Source organism: Barbatula barbatula, assembly GCF_947034865.1.
Source record: "Barbatula barbatula genome assembly, chromosome: 15".
Lineage (NCBI taxonomy): Eukaryota > Metazoa > Chordata > Actinopteri > Cypriniformes > Nemacheilidae > Barbatula > Barbatula barbatula.
In genome coordinates, this window is record NC_136778.1 from 22,519,581 (window position 1) to 22,538,551 (window position 18,971).

At 38.5% G+C, this 18,971-nt stretch overlaps 2 protein-coding genes across 2 annotated transcripts in view; one reads left to right on the top strand and one right to left on the bottom strand.

Annotated features, from left to right (window-relative positions):
* Positions 1–2,813, top strand: part of snx14 (sorting nexin 14) — an 18,825-nt gene extending 16,012 nt beyond the window's left edge. The window contains exons 23-29 of the mRNA XM_079474765.1: positions 565–684; positions 894–1,017; positions 1,118–1,282; positions 1,368–1,463; positions 1,989–2,080; positions 2,155–2,211; positions 2,486–2,813. Of these exons, the coding sequence (XP_079330891.1) occupies positions 565–684; positions 894–1,017; positions 1,118–1,282; positions 1,368–1,463; positions 1,989–2,080; positions 2,155–2,211; positions 2,486–2,530 (699 nt within the window). The 3' untranslated portion in view covers positions 2,531–2,813. The remainder of the gene's footprint in view (positions 1–564; positions 685–893; positions 1,018–1,117; positions 1,283–1,367; positions 1,464–1,988; positions 2,081–2,154; positions 2,212–2,485) is intronic.
* Positions 2,613–16,112, bottom strand: nt5e (5'-nucleotidase, ecto (CD73)). Its single transcript, XM_079474774.1, has 9 exons — positions 15,754–16,112; positions 10,753–10,975; positions 10,482–10,670; positions 8,438–8,635; positions 7,641–7,795; positions 7,448–7,556; positions 7,213–7,362; positions 3,865–4,065; positions 2,613–3,566 (listed from the first exon to the last, which is right to left on the bottom strand). The coding sequence occupies exons 1-9, from the start codon at positions 16,075–16,077 to the stop codon at positions 3,409–3,411; spliced, it is 1,707 nt and encodes a 568-aa protein (XP_079330900.1). The 5' UTR covers positions 16,078–16,112; the 3' UTR covers positions 2,613–3,408.
* Between the last annotated feature and the right edge of the window lie 2,859 nt (positions 16,113–18,971).

Sequence of the window (18,971 nt, forward strand, 5' to 3'; positions counted from 1 at the left end):
GTTAGCTGACGTTTAACAGACATCACTATGAACATTTGTGTTCATATAAAGAGAAACACACGTTCAATGAATTATCAAGCGGTTTAGAGTGAGCAAATCTCCCAAACCAACTTATGTTTGTCACGCAAACAAATATAACAAACTCAAAGTATGAAAAACAGAACATTGATATTATTTGATATGATTGATTGTTGTAGAAGCCAAATCAGTTTTCTTTCTGTGGATTCCAAAGATTTTCTTCTCCTGAAGTCATTGTGCCGTACTGTGTATCACATGTAGTGTAATTATGTAAAGATTATAGTAATAATAAAAGGTGTCACGGGCTGCTTTATTTCTAAAGACAGAAAACACAGTCCAAACTGAAACCGAACACAATGAACACACAGACAGACAAACATGTCACAACATCACAATAAATCCGATATAAGTCAAGTCATGAACCCATCTGTGTCAGGGATGTTTGTAAGCATTAAACGCCTCAACCGTTCTTAATAACATTAGACATGTTAACTTTAATTTGATTGTGATTTGATGATGTGTGTGTGTTCTCTGTGATGTCTGTAGAAAGGACAGAACCTGGAGCCGTTCATTCAGTCCTTCTTCAGCTCGTGTGAATCTCCTAAACCCAAACCCAGCAGACCCGAGCTCACCATCCTCAGTCCCACCACAGAAAACGACAAGAAGGTGCATTACATACACTTCTACACATTCACCTGTATGCGAGATTGGAAATGTAATGAAATGGGGATGATTGGGTTTGGTGACATAACTCATCTCAAATCATTTGATTGTCATACTTGAAAAGGCACAGAGTTAGAAAATGAATAGAAATGGATCACAGATGTTGTGTGTTGTTTTATTGTAACCACCATTTCCCCCGTCGTGTTATTTAGCTGTTCAACGAGTTATACAGAAACAATGCCAATCTGCCCGAGGGCCTCGAGAGAAAACACAACCAGAACTATTTCATGGAGCTGATGGAGGTGGATGGAGCGTATGACTACATCATGTGCATAGGTGCTCATATGCTTTCCAACAGTAGTTCCATCACAACCCTTGCTCATGTTGAAGTGTTTAACTCTGTCAGATTGTGTGTGTTTGTGATGTATGAGCGCAGGCCGTGTGATATTCCACATGCCGGACTGGCTGCATCACATTCTGAGCGCCGGTCGTATTCTCCTGAAGAGAACTCTAGAGGCGTATGTGGACCATTACTTCCACTTTAAACTTGAGCAGATCATGCAAGAACATCGCCTCGTGTCTCTCATCACTCTCCTGCGAGGTAACTCTTCCATATACAACATCCCTCATTGAACACGTACTGTGTTTACCTGCATGTGTCAAATGTTCTGCTCGGTTTTCTGCAGATGCAGTTTTCTGTGAGAGCACAGAGCAACGTTCTCCTGAAGACAAACAGAAACGAGCCAAGCAGACCTTTGAAGAGATGATGAACTACCTGCCAGGTTCTACTGCAGATGTCACTATAACTACCCTTTTATTTATACAGTGCTTTTTGCCATTTATTATTGTTGCAAAGCAGCATTATAATTAAAAGGAAATATTAATAATTATAGATTATAGATTAATAAAAGAAAGACGTTATACTGTAAATATGAAATACAAGGTATCATTGCAAGTTATAAGTACCAGAAATATGTTATATATTGAAAAAATTGCACTAATTTAGCAAATTTACCGAAAATGTTGCAATAATACCATATCATGCTAAATACACGATAAATGTAAGAAGTTCATGGAGTATAGATTCCAGTGAGCAGCAGTGGCGTGAAACCAAAACTACACTATAAATGTATATACAGTATGTATAAAAGTGGAAGAAAAAAGACCAGACTCAACCGGGAGGACCAGTTTTCCTCTGGCACGTTAATTTGAGCTGCTGCAACTACAGAGAGGATGAATACTGCTTTAAAGCTGTGAGTCTCAGTAGTAGTGAGTCCATCTCTGAAAGACTTGATTTGTGTTTTCAGATCTAGTGGGGAAGTGTATCGGTGAAGAAGCGAAGTATGAGGGTATGAAGTTGCTCTTCACTGCCGTTCAGCAGCCGCTGCTCAATAAACAGGTGTGATCTGACAGACTCATCATCATTCATTCTCTCTCTCTCTTTCTCTAACTCTCTGCATCTCTCTCTAACAGCTGACGTACGTGTTACTCGACATCGCTGTTCAGGAGCTCTTTCCAGAGCTGTGTAAGGTACTGTGACTCCTGCTGTTTCAAATTCTCACGGATCATTTACTGCACAAATGAATATTCTGTCATTATGTTTTTCATGGAAACCTAAAAGTAGAATCTTTATAGTATTTTAATGAAGTTCTCTTCTATAATTAAAGGTGTCATTTAGTGAATGTTTGAATAAGGTCACATAAAGAACACTGTACTTTTACAGTATAGCTGCTCCTTTGATAGGTTCTAATAATGTCAGAATTGCGATTGTCTGATTCCATTACTTCTGTTGTTTTGTCTCCAGGAGAATCAAAAAGCGGGTCTCTCTGTCTCCCCCAGATGGATGTGAGACACATTTTAACCGACTACTTGACTCCTGCTCATATTCTCCCACTGTAACAGTACAGTACGACACGACGAGACATTAGGTTGGCTAGAATATCATTTATTTAACAGTCATCTAAAGTGTCGGAGACATTGTCCTTTCAGACATTACAGAAAGTAAAACCCTTAAAAAACATGAAACATTATGCTACATTTCATGCAATTTCATAACAGTCGAGTCGCGTGCAAACCCCTGAAAAATGTCTTTTGTAAATGTACTGGCTTTAGTAAATAAAAGTCTAAATATATCTGCTTCATTTGTACCTTATATGAGTTGTTTATCAAATATGCTTGTCAAAAGCAAATCATTTTCTACAGTATAAACGTAGATTAATCACGCCTTCATTTCTCACAATAAATCACGTTACCCTGATTTATTAGCTAAACATTTGTGTATAAAGAAAACTGAAATAACATTATCAAAATGTGTCACACTTCAGTATAGGGTGTAATTCTCGCTATTAAAAAACCATTAACTACGACTTTTCCCTGATAAACTCTTAACTTGTTGCTTATTAATTGTTAGGTTTAGGTATTTGTCAGGATTAGGGCTGTAGAATATGGTCAAGCAGAATAAGTGCTTTAGAAGTACCAATAAACAGCCAACTTGTTAATAGTGAGAATCGTCTCCTATACTGAAGTGTTACCAAAATAGATCCCTGTGTATCCCCTTATAATAACATGAATAAAATGAGCGATGTTGCTCTTATATGCTTACTAATGTTTTGTTAATCATCACAGTGTTTATTGGAAATGTCTCCTTCTATACTAATTCATTTTTGGATTATTTATGGCTACAATTCCACTTCGTTTCGCAAGTTTATTCACGATAAAAGGTCTAGTTTAATAAAGAAACAGGAGACAGAAGGTCCACATCAGCATCAGGACAGATCCTCGCCGTACCACAGCAGAACTGACAAACCGAATTCGTCCCTCCACCACCGGATGAACTCTCTTTCTCTCTGTGATGTAACTGGCGATAACTGATATATCCAGATCACCTGCGGAGAGTATGTGAGTATATACTGTATGAGTATATGTATATGTATATGTACTGTAGGACAGTGGTTCTCAAACTGGGGGGCTGCAGATTTTCTGGCATTTTATGAAATATAGAAATTAGATTTTAGGGCACCAACCAAAAGAATTGATGTTCCAGCATGGTATAACGGAATGTATTTTTGATTGAATTAAAATCCCCCCAAAATGTAGATAATAAGGGTTTTTGGGGGGCAAGAAAGCAATGAACTCTACACAAAGGGGGCCTTACAATGAAAAGCACTGCTGTTGAAGACTCACCGCTGTCGTGTTTGAGTTTCTGTTCTTTGATCATGATGTAATTGTCTCCTCCATTCACCAGATAAGAGGGCAACACCAGTTTATAAATCTTCTTAGGGACAAGCGGCTCGTATCGGGGGACTCGACAGTCGGTGCACAGCACATTCACACTTTTAACACGCTGTCCTGACGGTTTGGAGGAATCATACACCAGCTGAAAACCTGCCGATAAAACACAACCGCTGGAGACTGGATGCATAGACCTGCAAATGAGTCGGTTTCCCAGTGAGAAAGGTTTTCAATCCTCAAAATAGAAAGTCTCCCTTCATTTAATCACCTTCATACAGTACATCTGATTCTGGAATGACATGATGTTCATTATATATTAAAATGCTGTATATTTAAGCCAACACTACACGACTTTGTGTAACTTAAAATCTCAATAGTTTTTTCCCTGCAAAAACAAGACGCGAGAGAACCAATGACGTTCCCAGTAATCCCCGTGCTGATCTGTTTATTGCCATGTTTTCTCTCTCCCAAACGCACCGATTCACTTCAGAGGACCTTTCATTTGGATTTCTTTAGCATTTGTGATGGCGTTTTAATGCAGTATGTGTCAAAGGGAAGTCATTTACAAAATTCTGAAAACATGTCATTTACGTGTTTAATGTCAGTGTCACGAGACAAAAACATGACCAGACCTTCACTAGTTCATGCTAAACCACATGGCTTTGACTACGTACACTTTTAAATGAAGTCTCGTTCGTTCATTGTTTCTTTCTATTAAATAATAAAAACAGTGTCTTAAACCTTTGTAATTTGATGTCTATGTCTGTAGCTACGGTGGCGTAACTTTGTTGGACAGGAAAACAATACTTTAATAACCAATATGAACTATTCTTGTGCGTGGACAATGGTTGCACAAGGGGTATGCGTATATTTTGCTTTCACGGGTTCATAAGCAGCGCGTTTACAGCGATCACAAATAAGTCTTGTAGTTACATATGGATGATTCTACGGTTTTTATGAGTTTTCATTTGTAAAACGTCGAGTATATGAAGTGTATAATTGTGTTTAAGTAAAAATGACTGAAATGAATGTGTGCGTTTTCTCCATGTTCACAAATTGGTGTCTGACACAGATTTCCTGTCGGTGGGTCTTGGTCACCCCTGCTAACTTATGACAAACATGAATGATCAAGTAGGCCTATGCAGGGGAAACAGATGGAAAAAGAAAAATTCTTATCCACTTATTACTTCAGCCGTTTGCCAGAACACAAAATCAACTTTCAAAATTTTGTTTTGAACTATCAAGTTTTCAATCAAATACAATGTATTAAATCTTGCAATAGACGATAGTAACTGCATATCGAGAACATTAAGGATAAATATAGCAATAGAGCGCAATTAAGCGCAAAATGTATGACTTGAAGAGCCACTTTTCAAATATTTTCATCATTTTATTGAAAATAAATAAATGCCTTTACGAGCTGATATGTGATGGGGAAAAAGTTTCGCAAACAGCAGATTCGAACCCACAACGACATGTGTCGGGATAATGAAAATGAGTCAGCCGGTTGCTTACTGCTTGTACATTATGCCGCTTATTACACATGAGAAAAAAACTGGACATAAAATGTGAATTTGAAATATTTGATTAGCTCATTTGTACCGAATGCAGACCTTCTGCGATGAGGAACCGTTTACTTTCGGTTTTAAGGTCAGAAACGACGTTCAAACGTCACAAACAGGTTATTTGGTTTAATCAATTGTAAATATAATGTCATATATGTTATTAAAAGGCATATTTATATTTAATTTGTCAATAAAACCAGTCAAAATGATTTGCTGCATCTGGGTTACCGTGTGTTATTAGTTTTGTGAGGTTGTTATCTGGCAATAACTGTAACGGTCTCCAGCTGGAGTGCCCTTGAAAACCACCAGAGGGCACTCCACATCAGACTATTATCACCCACTCACAGACTACATTTCCCATAACTCACTGCCCGGACTCATTAACACTGATTGCACACACACACACACATACATGAACCATTTCCACACACACATTCATGGCGAAGTCTTGTTTGTATTTTACTGCATTTCTGAGCGTTTCGCTGGTTCCTTGTCTTCTGGTTTTCTTGCCTTGTTCCCTGATTACTCTTTTGCCTCTGGTCCCTGCCTGTTTTGTTTGTTTGGACTGTCTGTCTGTGTATGACCCTTGCCTATTATTTGGATTACGCCTTTGGATTTCCCACTAATAAAGCTGCATCTGGATCTCACCTTCATGTCTCAGAGCAGTTCATGACAATAACCAACCAGCAAATGTCGCGACTGGCCAATCAGAATCAAGCATTCCAACGAGCCGTGTAATAAGAAGTAATGCATGCTTTTTGTTGGTGCAATTCTTAAGACCTATCCGTATGGGATTAGTATTATCTAAAGACCTCGTGCAATTTAGAAATGACCCCCCCACATTCATGTGACGCACGGCACGGGATTAGTGAAGCCTGTGATTTAACTCAAATTTAATTTATTTATCTACCGGATGTGATGGTAAGGCTTTGTGTATAGTTTATATATATATAGTTTTAGGTGTATAATGATATATGATTGTCACTGTCAGCATTTGAGACCCGCAATAGAGTTTGGGGATCTTCCTCTGTCCGCTTGCGATCGCGTTATGGGAGTTTCCATTAGATATAACAAATCGCCAGTGTTGGCAGGTATGGATATGACCCAGCACCCGAAATAATATAAAAACACTTCCAACACAGCCTCCATTATTGGCAAACCATGGATAAAACCTTGAAAAAGGATATATGATCACACAGATGCCAATTCGCAAGGGACTTGTATTATCACAGGACCTCGGTGTTCGTCATAATATGCCTGGTTATTTACAGGGTCAGTTTTAGTTTACATATTACAGACACGGACAATTCTCACGGGATTAAGATCACAGACAACCTCTGAAATTATTACATTATTCGAATTTTGTATGTCTTTTGTACGACTTTGGCAAGAAGTTGTGGGGACACGTCCCACCTGTCCCACCCGCAAATGATGTCTATGTGTAGCTACACAAGAGTTGAAGGGATAGTTCTGACTAGCTTACCCTTATGTCAAATGCTCTTTCATGGGAGATCGACTGTATTGCATCTGGTAACATTTGTATAAAAATATCAGTTGACCACATGTTTACTTTCTTCACTGACACTGACAAACATGAAAAGACAGACATGCGAGTAGATATTGTTCTCTGATTTGCTCTCTGAAAATGTTTGTTAAGGTATAAAACATCACAAACTGTAAATAGTACACATCGTTGTGAGATAAAGGCAGCAGTAAAGAGACAAAGGTGAGTTACCTGAGACCTGTAGGAACCGTCCAGTGCTTTCTCCATACCTGCTGACCGAATGCTCGAAAACCTCTTTCAGTGCAGATCCGTTCAGCTGTACCAGATCAAACGTTCCTCCGAACGGCAACACAGAGATCAGATCTTCCATTGTGATGAAACCTACATTTAATCCACACGCACCAGGAGTTATTTGTGACAAGCGGAGATGGGTAAAGGAGTTAAGAGTAGATGTACTGTAGCGCACCATTTCGGTTCCTCTCGTCAATTGGCGCCCGAATGGAACCGCTGTTGAGAATACAAGAACTGACGTGATTCCACTGCTTTTCATCGGCGTATTTGATGTTGCTATGGACCTGAAACACAAAGACCCTTTTCATCTTGGATTCCATACAATAATGCCGTAGTCCCGGAGTACATTAAAAAACATGTTCACTCACCATGGCGTCACAGATCAAGTTTCCCAAATTACATTCCCGAAATCGGCACTCCTCGAAAGTCCCGTTAAGATACACAAGGGTTTGTCCGACATATTGAGAAGAGTAATTGGCCAGATTCTTCATCCAGGAATTCACTTCAGCCTGAATGACCAGATCTACACACACAAACATTGCACATGAATCTCACACAGTCTGTGAAAGCAGAAATGATTGAAATAGTTCTGGTCCTTGATTCTGCTTCGATGAGAGCGATAGAAGCCAGTGTGAATGACTCTGATGTCAGTATTACTGTCTGCACCGCCGCGTCTGTCTCTTTAAGAAATATCACATTACATGGTGGAACAATACTATTATTAAAAGCGATAAGCTCCAAAAATGACTTAATAAAGAAGTTTTAGAAAAAAAGTAGACAAGAAATACCCGGATGGTCTACTGCTTCCGCCAATATTTGTCAGTGTGAATTGGATGGATACATCCATGATGCCACGGGAGCTGAGCGACGGTCACATTTTTTAAAGTTCTGGAGTTCATGTTTTTTAATAGCCTGGAAAGTTTAGTTGTGCTCATATGAAATAGAAATTCAATTTAAATGTCAAATGAAATGACTATAATATCAAACATAGATCAAATAATTAGAACATTTTATATAATAATAATAGCAATAAATTGTCATTTTCACTGTAGAAGACACTGTGGTGTAGCAATAAAATAAAGGGGACGCCTTGGGTTTGCTATAGGCCCCAGGGCCTAATGTGTTGTTAATCCGGCCCTGACTGTCAGGTCTGGTGTTCACTCACCTGGTACTATAGAGCTGTTCAGAAGAATTGGGTTGCCTGCAGTCTTCACTACATCTCCTTTGGAATCAAAGGTCACTTTTAGATATCCAAGATACTTTCCAAAGGCATAGGCCTGGACCACTGGAACCTGACGCCCGTCGTCTGATTTCACCATGAACGGGTACGAACCCGCAGGTACCTCACTGGAGGGCGGAGTTCCTAGAGACAACAGCACACACATGAAATAAATCCAAATACTGGAATGATTTTTTACAGAAATGATCATGACTGTATATATGAAGCGACAGTGATAGTTTTCGTGTGCAAACAACAAAAATAATGACTATACAACTATTTCTGTGATAGTTCCTAACGCGCATTCACAAGAGCACCACGACGTGATGACAGTGAATCTGGGGTCAGCACCGCACGACGCATGCGTTGTCTTGGATCTCGGACCCCGGATGCTCTTGTAAATGCACATGGAAACTAACACGGAAGGCAGGTTAGGTTGGACTATTTTAATGAAGTTAGGTTGCGTTGCACTCTATGGGGGGATCAAAAACCCCCCGGACTGCAACAAAACTTAATTTGCGTTCTGAAGATAAACGGAGGTCCAGGGGTTGTCGAACAACTTAATACATTCAAAATTAAAAATCAACAACACCGGGGCCAAAAATAAAAAACAATATTAATATGTTCTTCCCCAACGCTACAAATATATGGGAGTACACTTGAAAATAAAATGCAATATATTTGCAGAAAACAGATCATTTTCATAAACCATGTTTTTAAATTTATTTCGGGCTGTGCATCAATTTATCGTTTTTAATCGCCTTGAAAAAAAAATGTTGTGTCTACATAATATATGTCTGTGTACTGTGCATATTACTTTTGTATTTATAAACACAAACATGCACTCATACACATATATCATTTTAGGAAATATAAACATGTATCTATTTATATTTACTGTATATTAGGGCTGTTAACGATAACTTGTTTGCTCATGCGATTATTTAGATTTTAGATGAAAGCGTTTGTTTTGTCATCCTTTGTCTAGCGCTACGTTATTAGAGACTGCTGACATTAGATATTATTTACTTGGTCTTTTTTTATAACAAGTTAAACTATTCATGTTCTGTGTTTTACCTTTTTTGTGTTTTTCTTATTTTTCCCCTGTAAAGCTGCTTTGGAACAATGCAAATAGTGAAAAGGGCTATATAAATCAAATTGAATTGAATTGAACTAACTTAACTTAAAAAAATAAGCAAAATTTAGACTAAAACTTATTCACATTGAGTGAATTTCATTGTTAGGTTTTACACTTTAATTGATGCATTATATAAACTTTTTACTGTATAATATAAACTGATTCATCTGATTTTACTCTTCATATTAAATAAAACATTTTCATATATTGAAACACACTGACAGAGTGTGGTTGCTGTGGTGTTCTGAGCGTTTACTAGGGACTAGGAAGATTATTGGTGTAAATCTCTTTAATATCCTGGCTTTTCGATCTGGTTCACCCGTAAAATAAAGGATATCCACCCTACAGCACGACTTACAAAGGCACCAAACAACACGAGTAAACCGCAAATGAAGCGATCCTGGCAGGTTTCCATCAAGTCAAGTCAAGTCAAGTCAGCTTTATTTATATAGCGCTTTTTACAATTTTCATTGTTACAAAGCAGCTGTACAAGAAAAAAATGACTATAAGTAAAACATAAAAGGTTATGGAATTCAAAACACAGGTCAAATATCAGACACACAATAAATTCCTATATGCAGTGTTAATTAAATAAGACTACCAAATTCTACCATCACTTTCTAAATCCAACAGAAACGTTGACATCTGGTGTGTTTCACCAGCTCTGTACTGAACCCACATGATGTGAGTCATACAAAATTGTAGATTATTAGAAAGCCCCAAATTAAGCCCCTCCCCTAAACCTACACGTTTCTTTTGCCTTTCAAAAGGCATCTCACACAAAACATCTTTCAAACATCATCTATGAAGTGGTTTTCTATATAAATCATAAGGTGAGGGCATATTTCATACCTGTGTACAAGAAAGTATTGCTGTGTCCTCCAATCACAACATCCACGCCTCGAACCTGCTTGGCAATCTTTTGGTCTGCTTCAAATCCAGAATGTCCGAGAGCAATGATCTTATTAACGCCCAGAACTGTGAGTTTTTCCACTTCTGTCTGAAGAGCAGTGACTTCATCCTCAAACACAAGACCAGGACCTGTAAAAGCACAGAAATGACATTAAAAACAAACAATCGCTGCAGTGGCCATTATGCGAGGTGATGTTAAGAAATAGTTTACCAGGTAAAGACAGAGTGGGGGTCTCCACTGATGTGTACCCGACAACACCCACTTTCTCTGAGTTAAGAGTGAAAATCTTATACGGAAGGTAGTAGCCGCTGATGCGAGGAGCCATTGTTTTATCAGCTTTGATATTCGCGCTGAGAACGCTGCAGTTAACTTTCAGAAGGAAAGGTTTCACAAGGCCGTCCACACCGTTGTCAAACTCATGATTTCCTATGGCCTGAAGAAACAGATTTGAAAGACAGTATACAGTAAAACGTACATTGCGGAAACTGCACAGCCATAGCAATGCACCCACAAATACAGCAACATTCAATATCTATTCAATATGTAGGTTTTGCATCAGATATTGCAATTAATGTACAGATTATTGTACATATTATGCAAGGTATCTGTAGGACTCCCTGAGCTCTGAGAACTTTACTCTAATGATAGGTGCTGTGCTGTAGGGTCTGAATATTCAACACTCGACTACAGTAATGTCATACATTTAACTTAAAGATGAGGTAACCACGTGGTTTCTGTCAATCTCATGTTAATCTTGAGGACCTGTGCACTAGTTTCGCATCAAGTATATAAAAGAATGATACAGCTTTACTATTATTTCCAGAAAAAGACCAGGCGGGCAGGGGAGCGGAACTACAGCATGAGCACAAAATCAACATCGCATTAATTCACAATAAGTTTGTGTTGTTTTTTAAAGTATGCACGTACACGGCGATTGCAGAACACAGACATATGACTTAGTTTCACTTGCCTCGTGCGGTTCATGTCTGGCCTCTTCAGCACTGGGGCGGCGCCATCTATCAGTTTCAAACCATCTCCAAATCCAGCATTATATCCACCGTTTATATTGGTGCTGTGCAATTACTCGAAAAATTCATCGTAATCCTCAGTTTTGTCCTTCATCAGTTAAAAAAACTAATAATGGAGGTAAACGATTATTCTGCCGCATTCTATTTAGCAAGGATCCTCTCTTTTCTTCCTTCACCTTTCCTTTACAGCGCTTCAGCAGTGCTATTTCTTATTTATTTTCATAGAAATTCAGAGTTTAAAACTCAAGTTTCTTTATTTTCTATGTTGTTTTAAAGGTTAATGAGTAATCGTGGAAAAAAAACGGGATCTCCATCTCGGTCAAAATATTTGCGATTATGTGAACAAACAAACACAGATCTTCGGAAGAACTTTTGCTCCGGCCGGTTTACGTGTGCGCGTGCTCCTCTTTTTCGCTTTCCTTGGTTGACGCATGGGCGTGTTTTTCCAGGAAATTTGTCCAATAAGGGACGACGAACCTTTGTTACAAAACGGGGATGAAAAAAACTTTCTGAAACCTGTAGGAACCCTGACGGAGTGAATCCAGCACAGAAATACTAGTGATACTTTTAACTCGCTTTTTATCAAGTTGACCATGTTAAGCTTAACAAGCCAGCACGTTTAACAGTGTAAAGAAGTCAGAATGCATGAAAAAGCATGTTACCTCCACTGTAAGTTCTACCACAAGATTTTGTGTTAGCCTATCATTAATAAACACATCTGGAAGAGTATGAAGGTGTTTGTGCATTTAGTTTTCTACAATTGAAGTTTTTCTTACTATACACAAGTTTGTATTTTTGACCCCGGAGCGTTAAAACAAACATTATTTTCAAATAGTTTTATCTCCTAATAAACCATACATCACTGGAAAGCGTATTTGTTCAGCTTTCAGATAATGTATAAATCCCAATTTAGAAAAAATGGATCAATATGATTGGATTTGTGGTCCAGGATCACATCATTTTTTTAAAGTAATATTAAACAGTAAATTACAAAAGTCTCCATTATACATTTAATGTGCTAACTATTTTCTTTTATATTTATGTAATTTACAGATGTCGTGCTGTTTCTATAGGCAAATGTAATTTTATTTATTAGGATTTACAGAACGTGTAAAGATTGCAGACGCATCAGAGAGTTTAACAGGGAAACGTATTAAGAGAAAAAGTCACTTTTTATAACTAAAATGCAGGATGAATTTATGAGATTGCATCAGATTGTAAGCACACACTATATAATGTGATGTGTAACTGCACTCTTAAAACTATAATCACTGCCTTTACTTTTAACAGTGTGTTTATTTGACCATTCATAGCTCCATAAAAGTCTCCAAATTGACTTAAATGTTACACATTGAATGATACTGTTTAATAACTGGTTTGGCTTTTTGTGACATACTTTTTTCATTTCTTATAATTTTGCTTTCATAACCGCTTTGAAAAGCCGTTCATCCAATGAGTCAACGTTGAATAGACCAGCTGTTTCGAAAACTGTAGAGTACAGAAACTGTACTTTAGAGACAGGTTTACTCTGAGATATGTTCACAGACGCTTACTAAAAGTGAGGCTTTTCACTTACAATAACCATTCCACGTTTCTCACGTTGTTTATTGTTCGTTCTCACTGTTCACTAAATGTTAAGAGGATTCACTCAAGCGTGTCTAAACTCTGTTGACGGTGGATGAGACGGTTACCATTGAACACTACATGTGGGAAACACCTTTTGTGTTTTTGTGTGAGTCCCACAACACCTGTGCAGGTGCCGTGTCCAGTGTAATGAAGACTCCTGTGACACGTCCAGAAGAACCGCCGTCCATTCCTGCCCAATATTACGTCAATGACAGAACGGACATGGAGTCCCTTGGGCACTTATAATGATGGAAAAACCGTCCTGACGATGGAAGCGTGAATGAATCAGAAAGCAACGTGTGGTTCGTGGCGAAGTTGCTCTATGAATGGTTGTTCAGAGTTTTAAACATTCAACATTCTTGCTTCAGTAATGTTGTGGAGCGCTGTACGTCAGAGCAGCAATGTATTCAAAGTGTTGTGCTGGAACCGATTTAACATCTGAACACAACACGCTCATTCAGCCGCTGTCGCATTTGACCCCTGAACCGGATACGAGGTCTTGCCTTAAATATCACGAGTACCAGGCATTACAAACCAAAAGAAAAAACAGTGTACAACATCGTAACTGCTTATTTCACAACGTCTTCTTTGCTTACATTGTGGAAGCATGCAGTGTAAAGTTTGGTTCTCCAATGTCACCTGTGAGGTTAATAAGTTGAGAGGTTTAGTTTTATCACAGGGTCACATGAGACTTTGAAAATATAAGCCAATCAATTTATATTTTTTGAGTGCTATGACATGTTAATAGAACGGGAAGCTGAAGCATTTATGAACTTTGTGTATGTGTTCTGTCGAGAATGCTTGCAAACGTATTGCAGATGTTTGTCATTTGTTTATTTACTTGGAATTCTTTCTGTTTCCTAAAATACACAGTTACCGTCACACCCGTCACCTGTGCCCTTGTGTTCCACCTGAGGCACTCCCCACATCACCCGGACGGCTATAGCACACTACATTTCTCAGACTCATTAGTTGTCAATCAGTTTTACATGTGTCTTATTATCCTGTTTGTCTATTAAAAACTGAACGAATGATCCGTCATAAAACATGACACACCTTTGAATCCTGTTATGATATCCAACCGAAAGTAAAACAAGAACTTCGAGTGACCGACTAGTTTTACAAAAAGGTAGATTAAGTTAGCAATAATCTGAAAAATAAGACTGATTAGTCTAATATATATTGTATACATATACATGTATGTATCACAACCTCTCCATTCAACCAGGCTCATAGACCGTCACACCTTCCAGAACGGCCAGAAAGCTTGGAGTGGTAACCGATGATCAGCTTAACTTAACAAATCATGTTGCCAGCGCCACCCGGTCCTATACATTCATCCTCTACAACATCAGGAAAATTAGACCTTTCCTATCTGAGCACGTTACGCAAGTCCAGGCTCTTGTTCTGTCCGGTCTGGACTATTGCAAAGCGCTACTGGCTGGACTCCCAGCCTGCACAACCAAACCTCTAGAGATGATCCAGAATGCAGCGGTGAGAGTGGTCTTCAATGAACCGAAGAGAGCACACGTCAGTCTTCTCTTCATTAAGTTACATTGGCTCCCTATAGTCGCTCTGCTCTTGGCCAACAAGACCACCACTGGTTTGGCACCCTCTTAAGTTCACTCGCTAATACAGACTTATGTACCCGCCAGATCTCTGCGCTCTGCAAACAAACACCGTCTTGTGGTGCCACGATCACAAAAAGAGAAACAACCCCTCTCGAGTACCTGGATCTGTTCCACATTTGTGTAATGATCTGCCCGCTGCTACAAGATCAGCAGATATGAAGCCATCTTTAAGAATCGAATCTGAATTAAACACCTGACCGATCAGTTCTGACTTCTATCTCTTTTCTACTTTTTATCCACACACAAACTTTGATGAGAATAATCTTTTTAAATGAATAAAAAACATTATTTTATCATTTATTTCCCCGCACGTCATTCCAGACTTCTTTAACACATCAGAAGATATTTTGAAGAATGTTGATAACCAAACAACACTGAACCACATTGCCAATAAATAAATAAAAAGTTATAGTTTTATTTAATGAACACTGCATTTATGAATGTATAGTCTGTCTGATATTTGACCTGTGTTTCGTTATATGTTTTGCTTATAGTCAATGTTTCCTTGTACAGCTGCTTTGTAAAAATGAAAATTGTCAAAAGCGCTATATAAATAAAGCTGACTTGACTTAATCTGTACGAACACAAAACCAAATATTTCACCAAATATCTTCTTTTGTGTTCCACTAAATAAAGACTGACATCTAGTCAAAATGAAACCATGACAGAATCAGATTTTTGGGTGAACTGTCACTTTAAAGGCAGATTGCCTGCTAAATAAAAACTTACATTTGTATACTTTTTGCAAGTGGTTTATAAACTTTGACGAAAGTTTAAGATGTAAATATTTCACTATGTTCATATATTTAAGGTAACTGCTTATTTTTAAATCCATGGGTCATCTTCATAAGAAACAACTCTCAACTCTTTTCCTAAAGGACCAATAGTCATAAAGTTTATTCTTAAACAAGACTGAATTTCCTCACCATGGCATCGTATCCGAGTTTATTCATGAAATGCGCCGCTTCTGCGCCTTTGTAATAGTTAAACCAGACGGTGCCTTGAAACTGATCGCCCGCGTCCAGCAGCAGGACGTTCTTCTCCGCGCCGCGGATTTCTCGGATCTTCGTGTATCTTCGTGCAACTCCGGCGAAACACGAACTATTGGAGTTGCATTTGCCGGAGTCTTTGTTCGTCTCCTCCACGCGCGCGTGGACATCATTGGTGTGGAGGAGAGTGAGCTCAAACTCACATCTGCACATCCGACCGTGAATCCACAGCACGAGAAACGCGAAGAGCCGCCGCATCATGACCGAGCAGCAGTCCTTCTGACGCGAGTCAGCCGCGAGTCAGCCGCAGCCACAGCTGTAGAGGCGGATCTCCAGAGCCACACACGCCACGCAAAATGACTGTTTACATGATTGTGTAACTTCCCGAGCAAACAATCAAGATGCCAAATTGGAAAGCAATTGAGATTGTCTGCAATTACTGTACGTTTAACTCACATCCGCAGAACTTTAGTATTGAATATGGTACAAACTGTCTGTCAGATATTTTAGATTAGATTCTACTTTATTGTCATTACAGTGTAACGAAATGTAGTTTAGGTCTAACTAGAAGTGCAATTAGCAAGTGCAGGATATACAGTTAGAATAAATACAGAATACAATAGTGAGAAAATACTATACAGCAGGTATGTTCTATGAAAATATGACAGTAGGTATTTTCTATGAACAATATATACAGATGGCTATATACTATGAACATTAATGTACAGGTGGATATGAACAGATAATAAACAGTAGTGCAAGTGGCTTAAGTGTGCATAAATTATAGACCTCAGTATATGAGTTCATGCGGTTATTAAAGTTACGGTGCAGTATATGAGTTAATGCAGTTAGTAAAGGTGCAGTCTAGAAGACGAGTAAATGCAGTTAATATGGTTACAGTGCAGTAGATGAGTAAATGCAGTTATTGAAGTTACAGTGCAGTATATTAGTTAATGCAGTTAGTAAAGGTGCAGTCCAGAAGACGAGTAAATGCAGTTAATAAGGTTACAGTGCAGTAGATGAGTAAATGCAGTTATTGAAGTTACAGTGCAGTATATTAGTTAATGCAGTTAGTAAAGGTGCAGTCCAGAAGACGAGTAAATGCAGTTAATAAGGTTACAGTGCAGTAGATGAGTAAATGCAGTTATTGAAGTTACGGTGCAGTATATGAGTTGATGCAGTTAGTAAAGGTGCAGTCCAGAAGACGAGTAAATGCAGTTAATAAGGTTACAGTGCAGTAGATTAGTAAATGCAGATATTGAAGTTACAGTGCAGTAGATGAGTAGATGCAGTTAATAGTTACAGTGCAGTAGATGAGTAGATGCAGTTAATAGTTACAGTGCAGTAGATGAGTAGATGCAGTTAATAGTTACAGTGCAGTAGATGAGTAGATGCAGTTAATAGTTACAGTGCAGTAGATGAGTAGATGCAGTTAATAGTTGCAGTGCAGTAGATGAGTAGATGCAGTTAATAGTTACAGTGCAGTAGATGAGTAGATGCAGTTAATAGTTGCAGTGCAGTAGATGAGTAGATGCAGTTAATAGTTACAGTGCAGAAGATGAGTAGATGCAGTTAATAGTTGCAGTGCAGTAGATGAGTAGATGCAGTTAATAGTTGCAGTGCAGTAGATGAGTAGATGCAGTTAATAGTTGCAGTGCAGTAGATGAGTAGATGCAGTTAATAGTTACAGTGCAGTAGATGAGTAGATGCAGTTAATAGTTGCAGTGCAGTAGATGAGTAGATGCAGTTAATAGTTGCAGTGCAGTAGATGAGTAGATGCAGTTAATAGTTACAGTGCAGTAGATGAGTAGATGCAGTTAATAGTTGCAGTGCAGTAGATGAGTAGATGCAGTTAATAGTTGCAGTGCAGTAGATGAGTAGATGCAGTTAATAGTTGCAGTGCAGTAGATGAGTAGATGCAGTTAATAGTTGCAGTGCAGTAGATGAGTAGATGCAGTTAATAGTTGCAGTGCAGTAGATGAGTAGATGCAGTTAATAGTTACAGTGCAGTAGATGAGTAGATGCAGTTAATAGTTACAGTGCAGTAGATGAGTAGATGCAGTTAATAGTTACAGTGCAGTAGATGAGTAGATGCAGTTAATAGTTACAGTGCAGTAGATGAGTAGATGCAGTTAATAGTTACAGTGCAGTAGATGAGTAGATGCAGTTAATAGTTACAGTGCAGTAGATGAGTAGATGCAGTTAATAGTTACAGTGCAGTAGATGAGTAGATGCAGTTAATAGTTACAGTGCAGTAGATGAGTAGATGCAGTTAATAGTTACAGTGCAGTAGATGAGTAGATGCAGTTAATAGTTACAGTGCAGTAGATGAGTAGATGCAGTTAATAGTTACAGTGCAGTAGATGAGTAGATGCAGTTAATAGTTGCAGTGCAGTAGATGAGTAGATGCAGTTAATAGTTGCAGTGCAGTAGATGAGTAGATGCAGTTAATAGTTGCAGTGCAGTAGATGAGTAGATGCAGTTAATAGTTGCAGTGCAGTAGATGAGTAGATGCAGTTAATAGTTGCAGTGCAGTAGATGAGTAGATGCAGTTAATAGTTGCAGTGCAGTAGATGAGTAGATGCAGTTAATAGTTACAGTGCAGTAGATGAGTAGATGCAGTTAATAGTTACAGTGCAGTAGATGAGTAGATGCAGTTAATAGTTACAGTGCAGTAGATGAGTAGATGCAGTTAATAGTTACAGTGCAGTAGATGAGTAGATGCAGTTAATAGTTGCAGTGCAGTAGATGAGTAGATGCAGTTAATAGTTGCAGTGCAGTAGATGAGTAGATGCAGTTAATAGTTGCAGTGCAGTAGATGAGTAGATGCAGTTAATAGTTGCAGTGCAGTAGATGAGTAGATGCAGTTAATAGTTGCAGTGCAGTAGATGAGTAGATGCAGTTAATAGTTACAGTGCAGTAGATGAGTAGATGCAGTTAATAGTTACAGTGCAGTAGATGAGTAGATGCAGTTAATAGTTGCAGTGCAGTAGATGAGTAGATGCAGTTAATAGTTGCAGTGCAGTAGATGAGTAGATGCAGTTAATAGTTACAGTGCAGTAGATAGGTTAGTGCAGTAATGAAAGTGGTCCATTAGTGCAAGTGAGCATTCAGTATAATATTTCAGATGTGCTAGTGAGCAGTATAGAGTGCAA